This window comes from Cryptomeria japonica, chromosome 2, assembly GCF_030272615.1.
Source record: "Cryptomeria japonica chromosome 2, Sugi_1.0, whole genome shotgun sequence".
Taxonomy (NCBI): domain Eukaryota; kingdom Viridiplantae; phylum Streptophyta; class Pinopsida; order Cupressales; family Cupressaceae; genus Cryptomeria; species Cryptomeria japonica.
Window position 1 is genome coordinate 165,033,588 of NC_081406.1, and position 23,674 is coordinate 165,057,261.

At 34.3% G+C, this 23,674-nt stretch overlaps 1 protein-coding gene across 1 annotated transcript in view; it reads right to left on the reverse strand.

Annotated features, from left to right (window-relative positions):
* The window catches only part of LOC131065978 (probable LRR receptor-like serine/threonine-protein kinase At1g07650), a 107,351-nt gene that overhangs the window by 25,144 nt on the left and 58,533 nt on the right, over positions 1 to 23,674 (reverse strand). Inside the window, exon 13 of the mRNA XM_058000625.2 lies at positions 14,863 to 14,925. Within this exon, the coding sequence (XP_057856608.1) occupies positions 14,863 to 14,925 (63 nt within the window). The remainder of the gene's footprint in view (positions 1 to 14,862; positions 14,926 to 23,674) is intronic.

A 23,674-nucleotide genomic window follows, 5' to 3' on the forward strand; every position in this document is an offset into this window, starting at 1 on the left:
TTGGAATATTATGATCATAGAATCTAATCCATTCATCAGAACATTATCGAGTTAAATTCTATCAAGTAAATGAATCAAAATATACAAAACTAGCAAATAACTACAATAACACACATCAGATTTTTAACATGATATAAATGTGCATAATTTATTAAAAAAAAGTAAAGAGAAGAAAGAGAATGTTCATTTAAAATATAATAGATTAATAAAAACTTGATTATAAAATAGTAAAAAATTTCAATAATACATCAAACACAACCTTTTAAACAAGTAAAAAAATCCTTCAAATTAAAGATCATATAAAATATGAAAGCTTACAGATGGAATTTGAATATGCTACTATTTAAATTGAAGCAATTATACGATAAATGTTCGGTAGTGGCAAAGTCCATGTTGTAGGCACCTAAATGATGTTGATTTCAAATTTTGTTTTTTAAAAAACAAAAAAATCTATTAGATAAATGTTTAGAATTATATTTTCTCAAACTTGATATTCATTCATAGCTATTGTTATATATATGGAACATGATAATTGAAATCTAATAAAAAGAATAAGCATAATCTTTGTTTTCAAAGTAGAGTGTAATATAAATAAGTTGAAAGATGGGTCACATAAACTAACATAGTAGTTCAAATATTAATAGTGATTAATGATAGATAAAATAAATTTTAATAATTAAAATTTATCAATCATTAACTATTTCATAACATTATTAGTTTCTAATCATAATAATATTTGATTCACCTGTAAGATTTTAATAATAAACTTAATGTTTGAAATTTATTTTAATATATTCACATTTTTGTGTATATTTAACAAAATCTATATAAAAATGTTGATATTACTTGAATTCTTCCTCTAATTTTGATGTTGGTTAGTATAATATCTTCAATTATTATTTAGAAAGAATTTCTTTATAATTTTAGTAACTTAATTCTAAATTTATTCATGAATAAAGTTACTAAATCGTTAAATTAGTTAAATATTTATCATTCTATACTACACAACATAAAGAGAATCAGGTCATGGAGAGCGGGAGAGCGGGAGGGGTTTCCTATGTAGGAGTTGCAGAAGATGGGGGAAGACGATGTTGCGGATGAAGATGATTTCATCCCTCTCCTCCTTTCGCCTTCTATGTCGACTGATGGGGCTCTTCGTGGCTCTTCTTTGCTGGAATGGTGGGTGGAGGAGTTTGGTTCTGAGAAAGGAGTGGAGGCTACGACAGCGATGGAGGCATTTTGGCAAGGGTTTTTTGTGGCCTCTATTTTTGGTCATCAGGGGTGTGCCGTGGTTCCTATCAATGGCCTTTTTTATGCTCTTTCTTTGGTGGGGGGTGTTATCCTGATGGTGTTTGGGCAGATCTGGGACCCTGGTGGATCTCTTGTGGAGAGGTTCTATGTATTCTCTCCTTTTCTTTGTGCTGAGGATTTGTTGTTGTTCTGGCCTTTGGCGCTCTGGTTCTTGAAAGGAGCTTCCTTTTTCGGTTCTTCTTTGTTAGGCTACTCTCCTATGGAGGTGGAGAGTTGTCTTTGGTGTGAACCTTTGAGAGGGGTTTCTTGGCTCTTGCTCTCTTCCCCTCCTTATCTGTTAGAAGTGATCATGTTTCCCATGGAGGTGGATTTTTGGTGGAGAGGTAAGGGCTAGTTTTTGCTTGCTGCTGGAGAGTGCTGGTTGTTGTCTTTCTACTTCGTTCTTTGTCATGTAGAGGTGGAGCTCTTTCCTATTGAGGTGGAGAGATGGAATGTTGGGGATTTTCAACTTTTGGCGCTCCTCTTGCAGAGTTGTCTTTGGTGTGAACCTTTGAGAGGGGTTTCTTGGCTCTTTCTCTCTTCCCCTCCTTGTCTGTTAGAGGTGACCATATTTCCTATTGAGGCGAATATTTGGTGGAGGGGAAAGGGCTGGTTTTTGCTTGCTGCTGGAGAGTGTTGGTTGTTGTCTTTTTGCTTCATTCTTCGTCCTGTAGAGGTGGAGCTCTTTCCTATTGAGGTGGAGAGATGGAATGTTGGAGATTTTCAACTTTTGGTGCTCCTCTTGCTGCTGGCTATGGATGCTGGTTTCTTCTCTCTTGGGAGTCTCCTTGGGTGGGGCTGGAAGTTCTTTTTTCCAGACTCCCAGCTTGTCTCCTAGACTGGTTCCTTTTTGTTGTTTCTTGGTTTGGCCTTCTTCCTTTTGGTTTTTGGGGTCTTTTTTCCTCTTTTTTCTAGTTGTGGGTTCCTGGTTTTTCCTTTAGGTAGGACTGTTGCTAATAGATTTAAAGGGCATAGTCTGTCTTTCTGGTGTCTTTGGTTTGGGGAAAATCTTGTATTTGGAGTTCTAAGCTCATCATTCAAGGTTGAGGGTGCCTGGAAAAACCCCTGGTTGCTGGTTCTGGGTTCCATTTTAAAACCCAGTTTGAAGGTTGAGGGAGCCTTTCAAAACCCCTACTGGCCAGATTCAAATTGTATGAATATCTGTTGTAATTTGGTGTTGTTATTGAAGGTTAGGGGTACCTTTCAAAACCCTAATAGTTGGCTGAGGGTGCTTAGTATACCCTCGATTATTACTATTTCGTGCTATAGTTTGGAGCTGTAACTTTGTTGGGTGTGGCGTGACTATGCTGGTTGTTGCTGGTTTTAGTCATCTTTACTGGATTTTGGCTGTGGTTTCTCATAGTTTATTTCTTTTAGTAGGCTACTTTGTTGGGTTCTAGATCCCGGTAAAACCTATTGGGTTTCGGGTCCCTTCAAAACCTGTTGTATGGGGTTTCGGGTCCCCTCAAAACCTGTTTTTCCCCTAATCAAAAACATAACAAGTAAATTATCTATTTGAAAAATTACTCATGCAACTCATGTAACCCCTTAAAAATATTATTGAAGTAAAATAATATATTTTATCTCATTTGATGATATATTTGGTTCTCTTGTGATCCTGACTTTGGAGTTCTACTCCTACATAATATCAGAGCCTTTTAGCTTGGAACTCCTTCGAAATCTGAGAAGGCCATATTCTGGTTATTTTGGTATCAAGGGTTCGCAGATTCACAGACTGTCTGGTACGATTCTGGTGTTTGAAAGTTTATCAAATTTCTATTTCGCCTTATTTGGTGGCTACGATTGCATTTGATCTGTTCATATCTGGACGGATTTGTTTTTGCCTGGTATCTTACTCTTAGATGAGGAGTGTTTACATTTGGTGGCGAGTTCGAGGCCTTATCCTGTTCTTTATCTCCATCCGCTGGTTTTTCTTTATCAAGCCGTCAACTTGCTTTTGTTTCCTTTGTTTGCTCAGCGACTCCTAACGCCGAGCCCTCTCAATCGATCATCACTCCAACAGACCTACCTAGCCCGCTCAACATCAGCCAGTTGCCTTTCCTATGCTAGCAACTCTTGTTTTGGCTGTATCGTTTTGGTTCATGGAGTACATTTGAGAGTGATGGCTTGTCTTACTATTTGGCGGTGGGAGCTGAATTTAGCAGCTGACATATATTGTATTTGGGGTTTCATGTATTTTCACGAGCTTCTAGCTCAAGGTGGCGTGGCCTATGTCCCACCACCCTATCCACCCATTAGCGCCGCTCATCGCAGCGGTGCCCCTTCTTGTTGGTGGTGGGCTAATATTTTGTTTCCCATTAGCATTGAGGGTCATATGTACATCTAGTGGGTCAGCCCATAGGTGTTAAAAAAATTTCAATTCTGAGAAACTTTTGTCCATTCTTTGTAGGTGGTCATGTATGTGTCCAAGGGTCAAACCGTCATAGAGCTTAATCCAACTCCCTTCTTTTGTTGATTGGGCTTCATATCAGTGATTTAATTCATAACAATGGAGCAGGTCAATCCACCTGGTTAGGTTCATCCCCCCAATTTTCCTTCACAATGGAGCATCTTAATCCAATTGATTTCACCATTTATCAGGTCAATTTGCCTAGTTTGTCTTTCAAATTTGATGGATGACATATCTATCTGATGACTTAATCGGGTCATCAATTCATCTTTGGAGCTTGCTCTATGCCAATTTCCACATTGATTCCAATTTGTCAACTTCTTCATTGATTACGCATGTACCTAGTTGGATTGTGACTTCATCAACATGGAGAAGGAGACATGAGCAATTCAAAGACATCATCTTTAGCTTCCTACTCATTCCTATTTGGATTGGGAGGCATTCCTACATTTCTATATGGGTTTGTTTCTTCTTATGGGTGACAAGCTATTTGTATGCATGGCATCATGTTCAGACACTTACCATTTTGTAGGTGATTATTCATCAAGGGGGTGCAATGTTGTCTCAATCTATCCCTTCATTGGAAGGGTAATTGTATTGTATTTTAGTGATGGATGTCGTTATTGAGGGATATTGTGGAGACCTCCATATATCACTTCAGCTTGCATTTGTACATGATTTGCATCTCTTTTTTGTAGAGAAGTTTTGTACCATGAGGTTTTCTCCTTTTCTCCGTTTGTAAGAGATCATTTGCATTGTACATGGGTACCTATCATGGCCTTATAGCCAAGACCAATATAACATCTTCATTGCATACTGCATTTCTTCGCCTGAAGTTGCACTTAAGGGGGGCTGTTGGAATAAATTAATATTTATTCACAATCTTAGGTTTTCTTAGGCATATCATTTTCCTAGATAGTATGTAAGCTTTATTATATTTTCTTGTTTATCTACATTAGATTGTCTTCCATTAGTTGGCTAGTGGTTATGCCTACTCTTGCACCTCATTGGTGCTGACTCTATAGCTCGTGCCTATATAAGCAAGCACATGTACATCTCGACTTAATGTATTTTATCTCATCTGGTGATATCTTTGGTTCTCTTGTGAAGGTTTTAGTAGTTATGATCCTGGCTTTGGAGTTCTACTCCTACAAATAATGCATCTTCCTTAGATACATTGACTTTGATTTATTGAACTATAATTTTAACTACTCAATATTCATACTTAATATTAGTGAGATTTTTATAACTATCAATGATTTAAATATTGAAAAGAAATTTACTTAATTTTAAAAAAAGATTGAATAACTGTCCCTTGAAAATTGTTAGCTTTCTCTAAATAATGAGCTATAACCTAGAAAGAGTAGCATCTAATCGCAAGTAATATTCTACTATAGAAACATGCTTTTTAATAATATCATTATCTTTTTTTCAACACCATTCAATTTGACTATTTTAATTCTTGTTTCTACTCCCATGTTATTACAACGAAGAAATAATTTTTTTCTCAAGATTCCAATTTCTAGGCTCGGCTTGAAAAATTTCACATGCTAAAATATCCTATACTAATTGACCCGAATAAAAGGGAAATGTAAAATATCCTATACTTTATTGAGAGGGTTTCATACCTAAGGTAATATTGCCATTTTAGAATTTGTCCTTAGCCTCATTTTATGTGAAGGCATGCTCTCCTTCACCATCATTGTTGTGGAGGTGGGAATACCAACACAAGGTTTGACTTTGGCAAGCCTCTGTACAACATAACCTATTTTTTCTTATTTTCTATGTGTTCATGTGTAGATTTGATAATGGAAAACTTATAGATGGACAAAGTAGATAGTAACAATTGTTTTTAGACTCTATATTATGCAAAACCATAATAATAGGGTTTGGAATGTCAAGATGTCTTGTGACTTTGACCCATATTTTTAGGAGATAGGTATGAGAAGCTTCTTGGTTCCATCCTTTGTCATCTCTAAGGCCTCTATCATCTCTAGAAATAAACACCCAACATTTTTGTCCTACATAGTCAACTTGAGATTTTGTTGCCAAGTTCCTATCTATGTTTACATGTCAAATATTTCTCTCTCTCTCTCTCTCTTTTCCTATTTTTCATGATGTATCTACTCCATTTTATTATATTTATTCATTTTCCTTTATTAGCCTACTTCATTCCAAACACATTCTACAAATCCCAATCACATGAAATCAAAAAAAAGTATTATAAGTCCAAGATAGCATGGCTCTCCCTTGTGTACAAGAATCCAAACCCACTCACATCTCTAACATTGTATGGAAAAATAAATTGATCCTAGTCAATGCACACATTAGTCTAGGAATACCTTTTCTTATATTTCACTTTGGCGAATTTGATGTATATTACACTTGCACATTTTAATTTCCTGCATTCTTTTATTTGAATAAAGTATATTAATTAGTTTATATATATGTATATTGATCATATTAAAATTATTTATTTAGATGAGAAAGTGGTTACATGATTGAAAAATCCTTTTACTTGGATCCTCCTTCCATGAGTCCATCACTAACAATGATATTTGTATTTCTAAAAATAATATATTTCTAAAAATTTATAATTATAAATGGACTAATTCACCAGTGAAAAAATTCTTATTTATTTTGATAATTATTTCTAATATAATCCTCTATTTTAGAAATTACTATGATAATTTTTCTCCACATAGAAACTAAAACATATTTGTTTTTCCTTTCATAAAGATAGAGTGTAAGGAAAATAAAGAGAACAACTCAAACATAAATAAGACCCTTTTTTAAGAAACCAATATGAATATAATACCATAAAAAATCCTGTCACTACAAGAGCTTCAAGAGAAAATGAACTCCCTTCATATAAATATAAATGTTCATAAATTATCAAGAACAATGAAAAAAAACATGACACATATTTAGGCATAAAGGAATAGGATATAGATAATGAAAAACCCTTACATTTTGACCACGAGAATAATTATTCAATACCTTTCCATGGTTATTATCTAAGTAGAGAAAATGTAATGACAAAGGGGTCCATTGATTTAGGAACTGAAAAAATTCAATATCCTAAATATGATGGGATAAGTGGAGGGTATGCATCAAAGGATTTGTTGATACGAATGGATATGTACTTTAGGTTGATTGATATAGATAGCGATACCAAGGAACAAATAGTTATCCATAAATTAAATTATTGTATCTCGATGGTCCTCCTTTGCCCCTCACTACTCCATTCTCCGCATTCACTCGTATACTAGGGTCTCCTCAACAACCTATTAATTCTTCAGCTTCTTCCTCTTCTAGTTCTTTGTAATTTGAGATTCCTATTTTACTTTCTTATTTAATTCTTGGATCTATTAATTTTTACTATTTTATTATCTTTCATTCAAGTATGTGTCTTTCTTTTCGTCATGTGTATCTATATCTTTAAATACATTTAATGTTTAATATAATTATAAGAAAAGATTGTTTTTTAGACAAAAGGTCGAAACCTAAAACATTATATTAATGTAGTGGAAATAATTACAATTGAAGTACAAACCAAAATGGAGGGGGAAATCCTCATCCATCCAGGATATGTGTAGAAGGATTCTCAGAGATCGAAATGCGGCCATCACACAAAAACCCAAACCAATCTTGAGGGGAAATACTCATCCCTCAAGATGTTACAAAGATACGACAAACCCTAGGAGAAAAACTGACCCCAAAACATTCCAACTGTATGGTATTTACAAACTAAAGAATAAGACTCAACCATCTAAAACTTAGACACTAAGAACAAAAGACACAGGCTCATAGCAGACGTCCAAAAGCAACATTCATGAGAGAACTGTGGGATCACCCGGGCTCGAAACTCCAGTGGATGAATCCTCTGAGCTTGCAACAAAAGCTGGACTATGAAATGATGAGGGAAACCCATGTTGATCCACATCCAAATGGGAAAAGAGAAAATGGATAATGTAGATCCGAGCAACAACAGATGAAAATAGGGGTTCTTCAATTACCTTCTGGTAAAACCACAGCCACTGATGAAAAGCAATAGGAGCTTCATCTACCAACCCATTCACTATGGAGATAAGAGAAGAGTTCGAAATGGAATGGGTTGGTAGATGAAGCTCCTATCTCCATAGTGAATCCCCAAGAGCTCATCTCTGCAAATGAAACCACCCACTAGGGAAGAGCCACAAAAAATATTGTAATTCTCCAACTAGTTGTTTAATTTTGGCCAAGTGAAGAGGCTCAGGTGTACATAACTACCCACAAGGAGCTTGGTGTGGTCAATCGACCAAATAAAATCCTTGACAATCAAAGAAAAATAGGAAGTAGAAAATGACAGGAGCACAAAAGAGTTGCAAATGAGACAATTTGGGCCACGCAAGGTGATAGTGCATCTTCCATGGGGTGAAATGGGATGGTGAAGGCTGAGCATAACTTGAAGCATAATTCCTCGTCACCACCTTGCACCTCAAAATACTTGTTGGCAAGAGAAATTCAAAAGGCCATGAGTGGAATGGGCAAGAAACAAGGCGAACCAAAGAATAAATAATAAAAGCTAGGAGAAAACATGATTGCAATCTCATCCGCATGAAAGAGATCCAAGAATTGAATCCCATAACACATATAAACAACCAAAAGAAGCTACTATAAAAAACCCATCCAAGCTTCCAAAGACCCAATGATGGTGCGAGATTAATGATGTCACAAGGGGGATTAAAAGTGTAGGGCCAAATTTAGCACATGGCATAGGTACAAAATATGCTCCAAAAATGGAACTCCCATGATGTAGGACAGAACAAACCAGCGAGTGAAGTGCAAAACACCAATGCAGTTGTATCCAAGTATGTCCATTGATTGCATCATCCGATACATATCAACCAAAATGAATCATCCAAAAATAATCCAAAACAAAATAGGGGTCAACTAGGAACATAGTCCCATTCAGCATACTGGATTCCATCTCTTATAGGCTTGTTAGCCAGACTGTTTGCCAAACCATTAGCCTCTTGATAACAATGCCCGATCATATAACAGTTCGATTGTCCCATTAGCTTCATAGCCAGTTGTAATAAATAATTCAAATGCCAAGAATCTGTATGAGATTTAGTTAAAGCTCTAATCACCACCATTGAATCACCTTCAATGTATTTAAATCTTTCACTACACTTAATTGCAAATGCGAGAGTCATAATGAGAGCAAAAAGAACTCCACCATATTATTTGTTGCAAGGGGAACAAATTTACAGGTTGTCTTGATGACAATTTTAGAATGATATCTTAGAACTACACCTTCCCTTGAATATCTTGGTTCCTTCTATAGGCCCCATCAAAATTCAATTTTATCTAATTAGTCTGTTTTATCGATCTACTAGCAAGAGGAAGTTTGAAAAGTGGCCAAGTCTTCAAGATGTAATTGTCTCATGAGGAAAAAACTCTAACCTTTGAAGATTTGGACAAAAATAGAGGACTCAATTTTGAAGGGAATTTGTTCCAATTCCAATTCCTCCCCCCTTATAGATCCTACTATTCCTCTCAAGCCAAATATTCCAAATGAGAATAGATGGGTACTGATCCCATATTCTTGGGTTACACTTTTTGCCAAAACTTGACACTTAAATTAGTATTTTGCACTAGATCTTTACTTTCTAACACTTATAGTACCTATTAAACCATTAAAAATTTCAAGATGAAGTAAACTACTGATTTGTGAGATTTTTCATATACATTCTAATTTATTTTTTAAAATAATTAGAAATGAATTGTCCATAGTGTAATGTAACTTTTAATAACCTGATATTTACAGTAATTGGCATTTTTCAGAAGTGATGTATATTCCATAGTGCATAACATTTTTTATAGCAAGAATGAAATTCTAATTTTTAAAATATATATTTGTCCCAACAAAATCTAGTGGATGGATATTTTTTCATATTTTTTTGTTGCATATATTTGTTTTAGTTAATTTTTGAAGTTGGAGTAATTTATATTTGGACAGAGGTGTATTCTAACATTTTTTTGTATGTGTTTGAATTAACTTCTTATTTTTGTGTTGAAACGAGGATATCATTATCAAGGGAAAATATATTTTTTACAATTCTTTTCTCTATTTTCTAAATTTTCCCAAATGTATGAAATGCAATCCTTAATGTTCAATGAAAAACCTACATTCATAAGAAATAAAACATAAATCTATCATGAGAATTAAACATTTTAAAAATTATACTATTTGGAAAGCTTATAATAAGGACTACATACTTGAAAAAACAAAAACTTTTAAATGAATTTATTTGACCCCCCCAAAGCTAATTCAAGAGTGGTTTTTTGTAAACATTTTGATAGGTGCAAGTGGGACTTCATTGCAACTATGCTTTAAAAGTAGATAGGTTCTATGCAAGAGATTTTGATTTGAGGGGCTTTGATCTAACTCTCTTCAATTAATTATTTCAAATGAGATCTCTTGAGGCTTAAATCACTATATTTTCTAAAAAGCGTATGATTTCAGCAAAAATCAGGGTGTACCAAAAAGTATAACCCAGTATTATGGGATCAAAATGTTCCAAATACAGGAAAACGTAGAAGAAGGATTCAAAGACAACCAAATTTGAAAATGTTACAAGAGCTTTCCCTGTAGTGGGCCAAAAAATAGTAATTATCCTTGCAACCAAGACCATATACTTTACATGAATTTACACTCCATCAAAAGATGGTCAGAAGATTCATAAGCTTGACTACACATAACACACTTGAATAGGTGATTGATGCCTAGTCCATCGAGTCTCATCCCAAACAAAATTTAGCCTCTGATAGACAACTAGGCAAAAGCCCCAGCATTAGGAAGACACTTTAATCCGCAACATAAATGAGAAGGTCATCTTGAAGGAGGCTGAGGTAATTGTTGAAGAGATGCATACCCTTCTTTAACTAAATAAAAATATTTTCTTGACTTATTCCAAATGCTAGAATCATTAATGTTTGAAAAGAAGATTTGCCTCGAATGCAATTCATCCATCAAAGAGTTTTTCATCTCATATGGAAAAATCTCTTTGATAGCCAAATTGCATTCGAGAAAAATATTCTTTTCATACCTCAAGGATTTCATCATTATATAGGTGATTCTTCACCTTTTACCTAGAAAAAAGATTGTATCTATCCAAAAAAAGTTTTTCTATAACTAGATTGATTTTAGATATCAAATTTCCACAGTTCATATCTATTTTCTCACATATATGTATGTTATTGTACGTATTGAGTGTGTGTGTGTGTATAGGTTTTTGTACATACATACATACATGTACATATGTATATACATATATGCATATGCATGTGCATGTATATATATACATATATGTGTGTGTGTGTGTGTGTATGTGTGTATGTGTGTGTATGTGTATGTGTGTGTGTATGTGTATGTGTATATATACATATATATTTACATGTACATGTACACACACACATACATGCACATACACATGTATATCTATATATCTATATACATATACATGTATACATATAGATATCTATACACACACATACATATACATATACATATACATATACATATATGTATATATATATATGTATATATGTGTGTGTGTGTGTGTGTGTGTGTGTGTGTGTGTGTCTACTCTTTTGTGCATGCATGCTCTCTTTTCTTTTTCCATTCCTTTTTGTCTTGATTGTTATTTCGATTTCTTTGTCATTTTAGTGTTTCTTCTTTTATTTATTTATTTATGTTATTATTATTATTTTTATTGTGTCCTTTCCTATCCTAGGTAGTTGTGCTTCTCATCTACCCTCTCCTTTTTAAGCTATCTAGTCTACAATTCATCCATTTTCTCTCATTTCTCTCATCCAGATGATGGATCATAAAGTGTGATCAGAAACATTGATGCTAAAAAAATATACATAGTTTTTTATTAAGGTAAAAACAATTTTTGAAGGGGCCCCGAAACCCTTTACAAAATATCCTTACGAGATAAAAGCATTAAGAAACCAAAAGGAACATACATAAGAAAAACTAGCATAACAACTAGAAAAACCAGCTAAAAAGCCCCAAAAAACCAGCGATAACCAGCCAAACTAGACAAAGCACAAAAACTAATTTATATTTTTCAAGGCATTAGCCAAGTTACTGCTAATCCCATACAGATCTTTGATATTATCCCTAAGATTAGGGATTTCCTTAGCAAACGTCGCAGCATCTTTCTTCACATTCGCCCTAGTTTTCTTTGCCGCTCCACCAGGCATAGCTTCCCCACTCCTAGTCTCGATAGCCTCTTCATCAATGTCGAGGACCACCACCAGATTGAGAGAGCTGGAGTTTTCAAGGACCCTAAAAATATCCTCTAGGTTCATTGTAACAGCAAACAAGATATTTGGGATCATTCCCAACAAGTTTTTCATCACCACTTTACCTTCTTCTAGATAGTCAATCTGAGCTGCCATCTTTTTAGCTTTTTCCTCCATGTCTTGCTTCCATTGCTTCTGGTTCCTGTTGTCTTCCTTCTTTTTCTCATCCATCTGCTTCCCATTTTTTTCCAAATTTCTCAAAAATTCTTATGTCCATCTATCAAAACCCAATCTAGCCTTAGTAAGGTTTTTGAGGTTATCTAGGAATAACCCTTCTCCAGCACACTCCTTATCCTTACTCAGACTATCCTTAGTCATTTCCTTCTCGGGTTCCTTATTCTTCTCCCTCTTAGAATCCATATATTTTTCCTCATTATCCTTATCATCCTTATCCCCCATAGGCTGGCTATTGTCATTGCCTAAGCTAGCACTGTGAATTGGACTATCTTGGTCGGACACATCCTCATCTTCATCTTCCTCTGCACCCACGTCCTCGTCTTTCCAACATTCCTCACCTCCTGACTCATCCATTTCCATTTCACTGCCATCTTTTCCAGTTTCCTCTGTGTCATTCTTGTCATCTTGGGTTTTCATCCTAGTGGTGCTCTTTCTCTTTTTGCTCTGAATAGACTCTTCCTTGCTAGGTTTGCCTTCCTCCAGCTTTCTCTTTCCTTTCCCTGGAGAAGCAAACAACCTCTTGTTTTCTTGAATGGCAAGGATTTTGCAGTGCTCATAAATGAGTAGAATGAGGCCACAATGAAGCACCGAGTTCGAGGGATTCTTGTTTTGTTTGTTGAGAGACTCGACAAGGACCTAGAGAGAAAGTAGGGTAGGGAAACCCTTTTCTCATGCCTGAAGTGGTTTAATATCACAAAGTGATAAGTATGGGCCCTAGTAAAACAACCCTCAACTATTATGTATTCCATGATAGCATTCAACACCTAGCCCCAAATTTTCTTGATGTTGGAGGCATCATAATAATCCCTCGTAGCTTTACCAATTTTAGCCCCCTTACGTGAAAAAGTTTAACCACATTATTGGAAACTTTAAGATCTCTAAAAAAATTGAGCCCTGAGTGGAGCATACCTGTTACAGTTGCAATGAGGCCCGCATCCAATTTGAACCTCACACCATGGATTTTAAAAGACCCGTTACTCCATTTTTCAGTTATTTTGGAGATTGCAAGATTAACCCTACCTTTATCGTAATCAACCAACTTCTCCATAAAATTCATCGGGGACCCTTTTTCCAGCTTCGTCAGGGACCCTACCTTTAATAGCTGCTACAAGAGAATTTGTACTTATCATTTCACCATTCTAAACCATTTTAGGCATGATAGATGTATTTCAATTCCTTTTTTTTGCTTTCATCCTTGTGTAATAGTGTAAATGCCCACCTGAAAAAATGGAGATCCCATGTTCTTCATTAGGGGTTAATTCTTTTGATTATGGAACATGCTAAATACCTTGAGATTAAGTTGCACCCCTCAACCTCTAAAAAGAACATTATCCACTATTCCCAAAATGTCCATTGGCACTACACTAATGAATCCACAGAGTTTGAATCTTTTGATGAAGATACTTTCCACCTGGGTACCGACAAAAAATAACCTCTACCAAGGGAAAGGGGTATGATTTTGATAAGGAAATCTCTGACAAGGGAGACTCTGATTATATACCTTCTAATGAGTTTGTCCCAGATTCCCTAAGTCCTAGCTCTGCCAAAAAGGGCAAGGACCCCATGCCCCCATGCTCCATTGTTAATAACAGTAATTTTAAGTTGGGCTTTTCTTTTAGTGTAAAAATAAAATCCCCCCCAGAGTCCTCTGAAGGCAACAATGATGCCAAGAAAAAATTGAAAGGAAATGTAGATAGTTGTACTCCTCCTAGTCTCGATGAAGATCAACAAAATCTAGACTTCCATATTGAAATCCTAGTTGAAGTGGATGAGAGTATTCTTGTGGGTAAAGACATGGGTTCCTTGCTGGTGCATATAGGGGTTGAGAAGAATGTGGTGAAGGATGCCATAGATAGACAAACTAATTTCTTCAAATGGGTGGTTGTAGAGATTTCAGGGTTGAAATGCAAGATCAATGATCTGATTGTTGGACATAGCACTTTGAACACCCCATCCTTAGATAATAGAACAACCTGCTAGACCTCAATATGAAGTTGGTGACAGATGTTAAGGCCATGAAGAAAATATTATGAACCTAAAGGTGGCTTTGGATCGGGTTAATGAAAAACGAAGAGTTGTTATTGTAGTTAGTAGAACATCCATGACTAATAGAACAAAGGGTCTTCATAGACTTAATGATAAATCTCAATCCCTCAATGTATCCTCCTCGTTTTCTCATGCCTCCCCCTCCATCTCAGTCTATGGAAAGGATAAGGAGAAGGTTTCTATTTCAAAATGTGATACATAGGCCAAATAGGGACCATCAGCTCACACACATAGTAGGGATAAAGGTAAGCAAGAGAATGCACATGATATGGAAGATCTTGTTGAGATTAATAGGATTTTTATTGATAAAAATGTTAATACTATCCAAGTTATAAACAATATTGTATAATCTCTATGTGTTTGACCTTGTTTTATGTTGTTTTGTTTCTACTAGCTCATTGTGGCTTGGCATCTGGTTTGTCCTTGATGACTAGTTTTTTTTGTTTGGGTTTTGGGGCCCCTGTAAAACCTATTTTACTCTAACAGAAAACAATAATGTTTAATATTTGATGATATTAAAAAACAATATTATCATACAAACAAATTCTTATTTTGAAAAGAGATAGAAAAACTCTTACACATTATTAATTGTGCTCAGCCATTCTTGTAATTTCCCTGTTAAGTTGTTGTTTCCAAGATACCTAGAATTCCAACATGAAAATTACTTTACATTAGAAACAAACATTCTCTTAGTAAAACAATGTAATTAGTAAACCTTAAGAATTGCTAAATATTCACATTTCTTTTACATCCACATTTTACGAAAAAGAAAACAGTTTATAATATTATTGGAGAAATCATTACTATAATATTTTTTGGAGAGGATCTAAATAGCTTAGGGAAGTACTAAGTAAGTGTCACTTTAATGAACAATCAAAATTATTTTAAGTTGAGACCATGAATAATTGTAGTAGAAGTCTAATGGTGAATTGAATTTTGAAAGGATTATTAATTTCTTAATAGATAAAAAAATTAAATATATCATAAATAATATGTTTAAGATAAGAAAATTGGTGGTTTCCTAATTTTATTTCGTATTCTTCACTTAATATAATAGTGTGAAAAGAAATTATATAATTCTTACTTTAAATTTATGAGATATGAGTTAAAGATTTGTGGCTTTAAGATCAGTTTATAACATTATAAGATTTATGGTTGACATGTTGAAGAAGTCTCCTTTCATAATTCTAGAATTTTGGAGCAATAATTTTATAAGTAATGAATTTTTGAGTTTGGTTTTATAAATTCAAATTTTTAAAGATAATGTTGGTATCAAATGTACATGTCAGTTAAGCATTAAGGTGTGCAAATTATATTAAAAGAACTAAGTCCACTTAAACCTAGTTTGATAGATTGTTTTTGGTATTTGCACTCAAGAAGATGATTCCTAGTGGTCCTTTTGTGACACAAATAAGTTAACTAGTAAGGAAATTATTATTTAATAACTTTTTAAGCTTTAAAAGACTAAGAGAGAAATGTAGCATACTAGATCATATTTATAGCTACTAGAGAAAGGTCTACTGAAAAACATACACTTGAAAAAGGCCCGAAATTTGTCTTCCAAATTTATTAAATGTTTCAAAAGCTTTAAAAAATTAATTAACCAATTTTTTTTTTTAAAATAGCCAAATACATATCTTAGAAAATATAACAAAATGAGAATGCATAAATTAAAGGCAAAAGAATGATGTAATTAAAAATTGTTGGTAGGAAAGTACAATAGCAAGCACATTCAATATTGATCCTACCATAATTCACCACAAAATGTTTGTGGAGACCCACACCAAAGAGACAACATGTAAACTAGAGTAGTATGAATGGGTTACATTCCCATTTGTATAGATAATGATATAATATAATAGATATGGGGGATAAAGTATGTAATAGATAGTATGTGAAAGGGTTAAATAATGAGAATAGATATGTATATGATGTAATGACAATATATAGAGATATAAGGATATAAGAGAGGTGTAAGGACCTATACAAATGTACACGAATGATATTTGTTAATACGAATATAATGGATTTATGGGTCTTGAAATGACCCAAAAACTATTTATGGTGTCTCATAACTTTCTATAAGATTTTTACTTTTGTGTAGGTAGATATTGTATGATTGTATGATTGGCTATGTGAGAAAATTGTTTTGCCTTTTTTTCCAAAATTGGTCAAATAGGTAAAAAAAATTGTCATTTTTCATTTATTGGGCCTCCTAAATCTAATGGTAAGGTTCATTTTGGTATAGGCATGGTCATTTGTCAAATATCCCCACTGAAACCCTCATCAAGAACACCCACAAAACACCCTTTTTTCAACAAAGATTCATAAGCCAAGATATCTAAAAACCAACTAGAAAGTTGGAACCCCAAATTTATAAAGAATAGACAACAAAAGTCCCTCATAGCTTGGCATGTCTTCATTGTTCAATGTAAGCCCTAAATTCCACTTAATACCATATTTACTGCAACAAGAGTTAGACAACTACAGGCATGTCTGCAATACAAATAAGAAATTTTTAGCTATTTAATCATCATTTCCACATAACCCAAATAGAGAAATCAATGTAAACAAGTGTTTAGAATCTATAAGAAAATAATTGACAACATTCTATCAAAGAGGACACAAGATATACCCTAGGAAAACCTTCAAGAGGAAGAAAAAATAACCTTTAAAAATGTCAATCATTCATTTATATTCAATGATGAAACCATTATAATAAATCTTAGAGTCACTAATGAACACTTCTAAAAACACAATCTCTCTATAGGCACTCCATGTGAACAAGAATGCAACCACACATCCCATGCCATGCTTCACAATCTCTCAAATCTTAAACAAGATATTCTCTCAATCCCTTAGCCAAAATGGCCAACTAGCCAACCTTAGACAACTAACTAGGTTATGTTTTCTTTTATAGAGACAAGTTCACACAAAACCACTGAGTAGTATTACATAAAAAAATGTGACTAATACCATAAGATTAAAAAAATTCCTCACTTTGGGAAATATGTTTTTACTTTGTTAAATGTAGTTCCATAATATTAACTTAAATACTATTCCCATGTGAGACCCCACATTAAATATTCTATAATATTACATACATCACATAAAGTGGTCCCAAGAATTTCAACACCTAGTGATGCATGTATCCCTAGGCCCCCTAGGTATACTAGACATAATTATAATCAATTAACACTATAAATATTATGGAAGGTGTACAACACTCTAATTCCTAACATTGGTCATATTCCTATGTTGGTCTCTTATAATTAATTATTGATGAGGAAGTGTAAGTCACATATAGACGTGGCTCCCTCTCTCATTTGAAATCCTATCAATCAATTCTAATCATTTTAATTAGCAATTTATCGTTGTAATGATCAAGAAATAAAAGTTTATAGAGTTGTGAAGTCTAAGGACACTTTTGAGAACATTATTACATACTACTAAAGTAATTTTGTTTCCTATTATTATTATTATTATTATATTTTTGAGCACTAGCATTTGTAGGCTTCATTAACACCACATGTGGGATCCAAGCTAGGGATTCACATATGTTTAATAATCACTATCTATTTAGTATTATTATTTATTTATTTTCCATTATTTCTAAGGGAGCACTCAATGATTTATCACTCATCATTGTTGTTGTGTAGGTAAGAATACCAACACATATTTTGACATAGGCAAGCCACTATATAGAAAAAACATTTTTTCCTCTATAATGGTGGTAAAATCAGGGTTTCACCAATTAAGATAAGAAAAATACTAATCTTATCTATTTAATCATTACATTAAAAAGAGGGAGGAAATTCAATAGATCTAGCTATAATTCAATTAGGAAAAGGGTTGAGATGTCAATTAAATCTCACCTATAGGATGTCTCCCCTTTTAGAGTTGAAATTGGATGTGAATTGTAAGATTTAGTTTGAAACAATGGATCAATGAACAAAATTATAAACAAAAAAGAGTTATAGACATCAAACAAAGCCATAAGCAGGGATTTGAGCATAAAGATAGGATCAAAACCTATTGTTGGAAATTTGGGCTGAATTGTTAGGACTACGGTGGTAGGTTGCTTTGGTCCTATAATTCTTTCACAAGCAAGTGGGATTTTTTTCAGAGCAAAGAAACACACAAGATCCACTATCAGAACTTCACGTAAAATTCTAATGTCTGTGGTTGTAGGTCATCTTGGTCCTTTTATTTTCACTCCTTCAAAATTTGAACTTGTTCGTTATAGTCAAATTTATCAGAATTTTTAACCACAATTCCTAAATCAATTTCATACACAAAGAAAGAAAGGAAAAGGAGGTTGTGGATAGTTCAAACCCTAATTTATGAATTAACCTTAAATTGAATATGTAAATACTAAAGTAAATGATAGAAGAAATACCACAAATCTGAAATGGTTGATAGAAGATTAATGATGCAATGCTCTCTACATGTGATCATAAATATTTAATGCAATAACAACACAAACAAATGAACATGGATAACGTAATCAAATACACATGCTTGCACATGAATATTTATGTGACTTTTCTCCATGATGCTTGAAGGATGAAATATTACCTTGAATGCTTGATGAAAAATGCTAGATGGATACACAGATGATGGTGTATGTGTGCTATGGACTCTTAGATCTAAAATGGATTGATAAGATGTCCTTACATAGGGTTTCCTAGGTAAATTACCAATTAGGCCAACCTCCAATAGTCAAATTGAGGCACAAGGACCAAAATCCATCAGGGAGGGGGAGAGTCTAACCAAATTAGAATTGGGTCATATTTAAGGGGAACTAGGGTGGTGGGGCACCTTGATCTGGACCAAGACACCACCACTCCTTGGTCCTCAAAAAATAGGACCAACAAATCAGCAAATGAGGGAAGACTCTAAGCTAGGGCCCAATTAGCGATAAAAACAAGTAACATCAGATTCATAATAAAAAGGGAAAAAATGGGCCTAGGGGGAAGGAAGATAGGACATGCTAAAGCGGGAGCACAAATCTGAGGAGTCAATAGTATCGGTTACAATTTATGATTCTATATTTATCCCCTACTTTAATGGAAGTATGAACTTATGCAAATACTCATAGTAATGTAGTAAGATAAGGAAGAGAGTGAGGAGCGACTAGGAGCGGCCTCACAAGGAGATAATATATTACTAATTTTGATGAACCAATCCCCCAATATTAGGATCATAACTCATACAATCACATAGAAGGAAACACAAAACAAGACAAAGACACAAATGGAAAAAAGAAGGGAAAACAAAGATAACATATACACAACAACAAGGGGATTACTACTAGAAACAAAAAACTCCAAGTCAACTAGTTGAAGAGATGTCAATAGTAAAAATGTCTCAGTCACTAATCTCATTCATGGAATGTTATAACAAGAACACAAGTGGTCACATGAAGAGAGAAAGAGCATGCATTGAGTGATAAACTATGGTCCAACAAGTAGAAAAGTTATGATCTCATGAGATGGAGAAAAAAGAGAACATGAATGTCACAGGCTAGGAAATTGTATTATGTTAAGTGATCCATAAGAAGAAAAGCAAGAGAGATCATGGAATCCATAGGATAGCACATTGTGTTATACTAGGTGACCTACCAGAACATGATTACTCATGGGACAACAAGATGTGTTATGTTGTGTGATTTGTATAGAGGAGAGTCAAAATAGTCTAGCAAGTTGTGTTATGCTACTTCCACTCATATTGAAAAATGTCGCACAAAGAGGGTTGAATAGCTTAGTGGTTAATTGTGTTATTCTAGTCAACCTACCTCAAAGAAGTTGAAAAAGGAAGTTTTGAAAGGTCTAGCAAGTTGTGTTATGCTAGTCAACTCACCCTATTGCATATGTCATTGTTTGGTTTTAGGACTTAAGCATCTTGTCTAAGAGTTAGGTCTAGTTTCGAGAATGAAACAACTTGTATAAGACATGCAATCAAAAAACAATATGTCTAGTTTTGGGAACATCTCGTGTAAGAGTTAGGTCTTGTTTTAAGAGAAGCATCTCATCTAAGAGTTAGGTCTGGTTTCAATCATGCAACAACCCATATAAGATATATAAAAGGACCACCAAGTGAGGCATTATGCTAGGAAATCCATTTAATATGAATCAAAATATGGTACAAGGAGGATGTGATATATGCCCTGCCTTTAAGATGTCAAAATAGTGGTATGTTGGTCTCTTTAGGAAGGTAGAAACTAGGATATGTACACCTTCATTACCAAGGAGATATCCTTTAGGAAACAATGTGCATAAATCCAAGCCAAAGAGGCATGACTCTTATAAGCAAGGAAACAATAGTTGTAAAATAGATATCTTGTAATAAGTGTAAAGGGGATCCTTTATAGGAGAAGGAGGAAGAGATATTTGCTCAAAGACATCTACATCCAAGAGGAGATTTAGAACAAAAATAACATCATTGACCAAAAGAAAGGAAGGAGAACAAGAATTCATACCTTTCCTCTACTTCTAGGTAAAGGGATTCTTGATGAAGGATAATACAATTTTGACCCAAAGTGAGGGATTTGTTTATAGTAGACATAGATCATCAAGTGAATAAGAGGTTGTACTTAAGGATACACACCTCTTGCATAAGAGAGAATCCTTGAGAAAACAAAATAACTTCACGCAAGGAATAATGTCATATCATAGGTAAACAACACTCATCATAGGAAAAGTGGATCCTTAGAAAGGATAAGAGATAGAAGATATATTCAATGTTGTTGGTGTAATTTATGTCTCATGTAATTACACTTAAGTTAGCTTCGGATAATTCATATCATAGTAATTTACATAGGATAACTAGGGAATATGGTTGTAGGATAAATTCCACCTTTGGTGGTGTTATGTTGTTATCACATTTTCATATCCACTTATAGTGGAATGATAATTCCACCTTCGATGGGTGATCCACCTTTAGTGAAATTATCTATCATTTCTCTTACCTACCCCTACCTATCCTTTTATCTCATTAGGCCACATGCCATGATTGTGTGCTCTCTTTTCTTTCCTTATGGCCTTGCCTTTATAAGCAGGCTTATGTACATTACATGTTGATCAGTTTTTGCATCTTGATGAGAATATAATATGTTCTTTCTTATCTTGTTCTCTCTTGCTTTTGTGATAATCAATTTTCCTCTAGATATTTGGTTTTTACTTAATTCTTACATGGTATCATTGCATACTCTTTTTGGAGAGATCTTGGTGCATTTGTAGATTCACTTATTTTCAAATCTGAGTAGAAATTTTTTGGAGCATCCTATGCCAAATCTGAGCTCACCATTACATCCAAGAAATCATTTCCATAAATTTTGACTATAAATTTGCCTATATTGGGAAAAAGTTGTTTTTTTAAGGCAAAATGTTTCTAGCATGTAGGTCATATGGCCATAGTTGCACAACAATATGATTGTTCAAAAAAAAAAATCTGTGATTTTTTTAGTTAATATTATTTTACCACATTTTATATTTGGAAAATCTTTTTTAAAAATTCATTAAAAAAGGATTTTTTGGAAATATTTAGTTTGGTTTATGGGGGACCCACATACCACCTCTTGTACCATCATACTACAAATTGTGTAGGTTGTGTTGGCCTATATGTTGCTTGTTACGTCCTTCCACAATACCTTCACTTTTGCCCGCATGCTTCTCGACTATCATTTCATTGCTATTTTGGTGTTGTTGCCACTGCTATAGACTTCTCTACTCTCCCAACAACGCCTCCTCCTATCTCCCTCCCTCCAGCCACCATCGACTATTCACTAGCACTACCTTGAAGGTACCTATGCCTACCACATGGCAGGTGGCCATTGGCCCATGGGTTTAAAATCCCATCACAAGTGTTTCCTTTTCACTCATTGGTTGATGCCACATCAGTGACATGCAATGTCTTCCATGTTAGTAACATGCAACACCTTTCTGCCACATGCCATACTCTTCCCTACATAGTTAGCACCTATTTAGTACCAACTCAGCACCCAATCGATACCAAATCAATGGGTACCTCATCGTACAAATGATCTGACTTGGAAAACACGCAAACAGCCACATCAACAATCATACAGTATAGTATCAATAACAATTTAACACTGAAACCTTCGTACAAGTGCCACGTAAGATCCATACACCCAATTAGGTTATGTACCACCATGTGATAGCCTAGTCCCCTAATACATCAAGATTTCATACGAGCCACATCAGATCTATACTATCACGTGTCACATTCATACTTTGCCATGTCATCAATCCATATCGTATGGATAGTCATGCAGACAAGGAGGTTTCTTGGCAGAATGGGCATACAACCATAAAATTAACATGGTTCTTTATTGACATCAATACTAATCAACACTTTTTGAAAAAAAATTGACCCCTTTGTTGAGCTTTTTTATTTTGCAATCCAACTTTGAAGGCTCATAACTTGGTCATTTTGAGGCCTTTTTCAATGCATTTTTTAAATTTTGGCTAATTTTTCATTCTCTCCACAATGGTGTGGTTGGCTTCCAATTTTGGTGGATATAGTTTTCAGAAATATTGGTTTTTCATAAATGTACATGTCTAGTTCTCATTTAGATGCAACTTATTGGGCTCCATTTAGGCTCATACGACCTCCTTTTTTTGTGCCATTTTTTTTAAAGTGAATATTTTTTTTCTACTTTTATGTGGTGCTATAATTTTTTCATCATTGTGAGTAGAAATATCACTTTCAAAACTTGGTCTTTTTTAGCCTAATTTGGCACATGTAAATTCTTGGATCTCAGTTAAGGTTCTGTGCATTGTTGATTTGAGTCTGCTATAGCCTATTTGAGGCAATTGTAATCATGAAATCAGAAGTTTGTTTTTCCCTTGTTTGCAAGTGGCCCATTGTACATGCACTAAGTATAAAGTGCCAAATCATCTTATTTTCGATGGGGTATTCTTTGATTGAGTGAATTTGGGGGGTTGTCTTGTTTGATTTTGCCTTTCTCTATCTTGTGCTCTTTGACTTCCATTTTTAGTTATGGGTTTTCTTGAATTTTCACTTCTAACTCTACATAATTATGCATCATCAAAACTTAAAGTATGGAGTAAGTTAGTGGAAAAGGGAATAATTCATTACATAATGGAACAATAGTATCACTAGTAGATCCTAAAGCTAATCCAAATGCTCAAATGGAATGACTCGCCATAATTTTTATGGTTCTTGGAACTTTGAGAAAGTATGTATTACATGATCTTATCTTTCAAATTGAGAAATGTGGTACAATTACAGAGGTTTGGGACATATCTGGTAAATTGTATGACCAAGTTGATGAGATTATGGGCTACAAGCTTTACAATGAATTCACACTGTTGGATCCCAAGGATTTTGATACAATCCAAGACT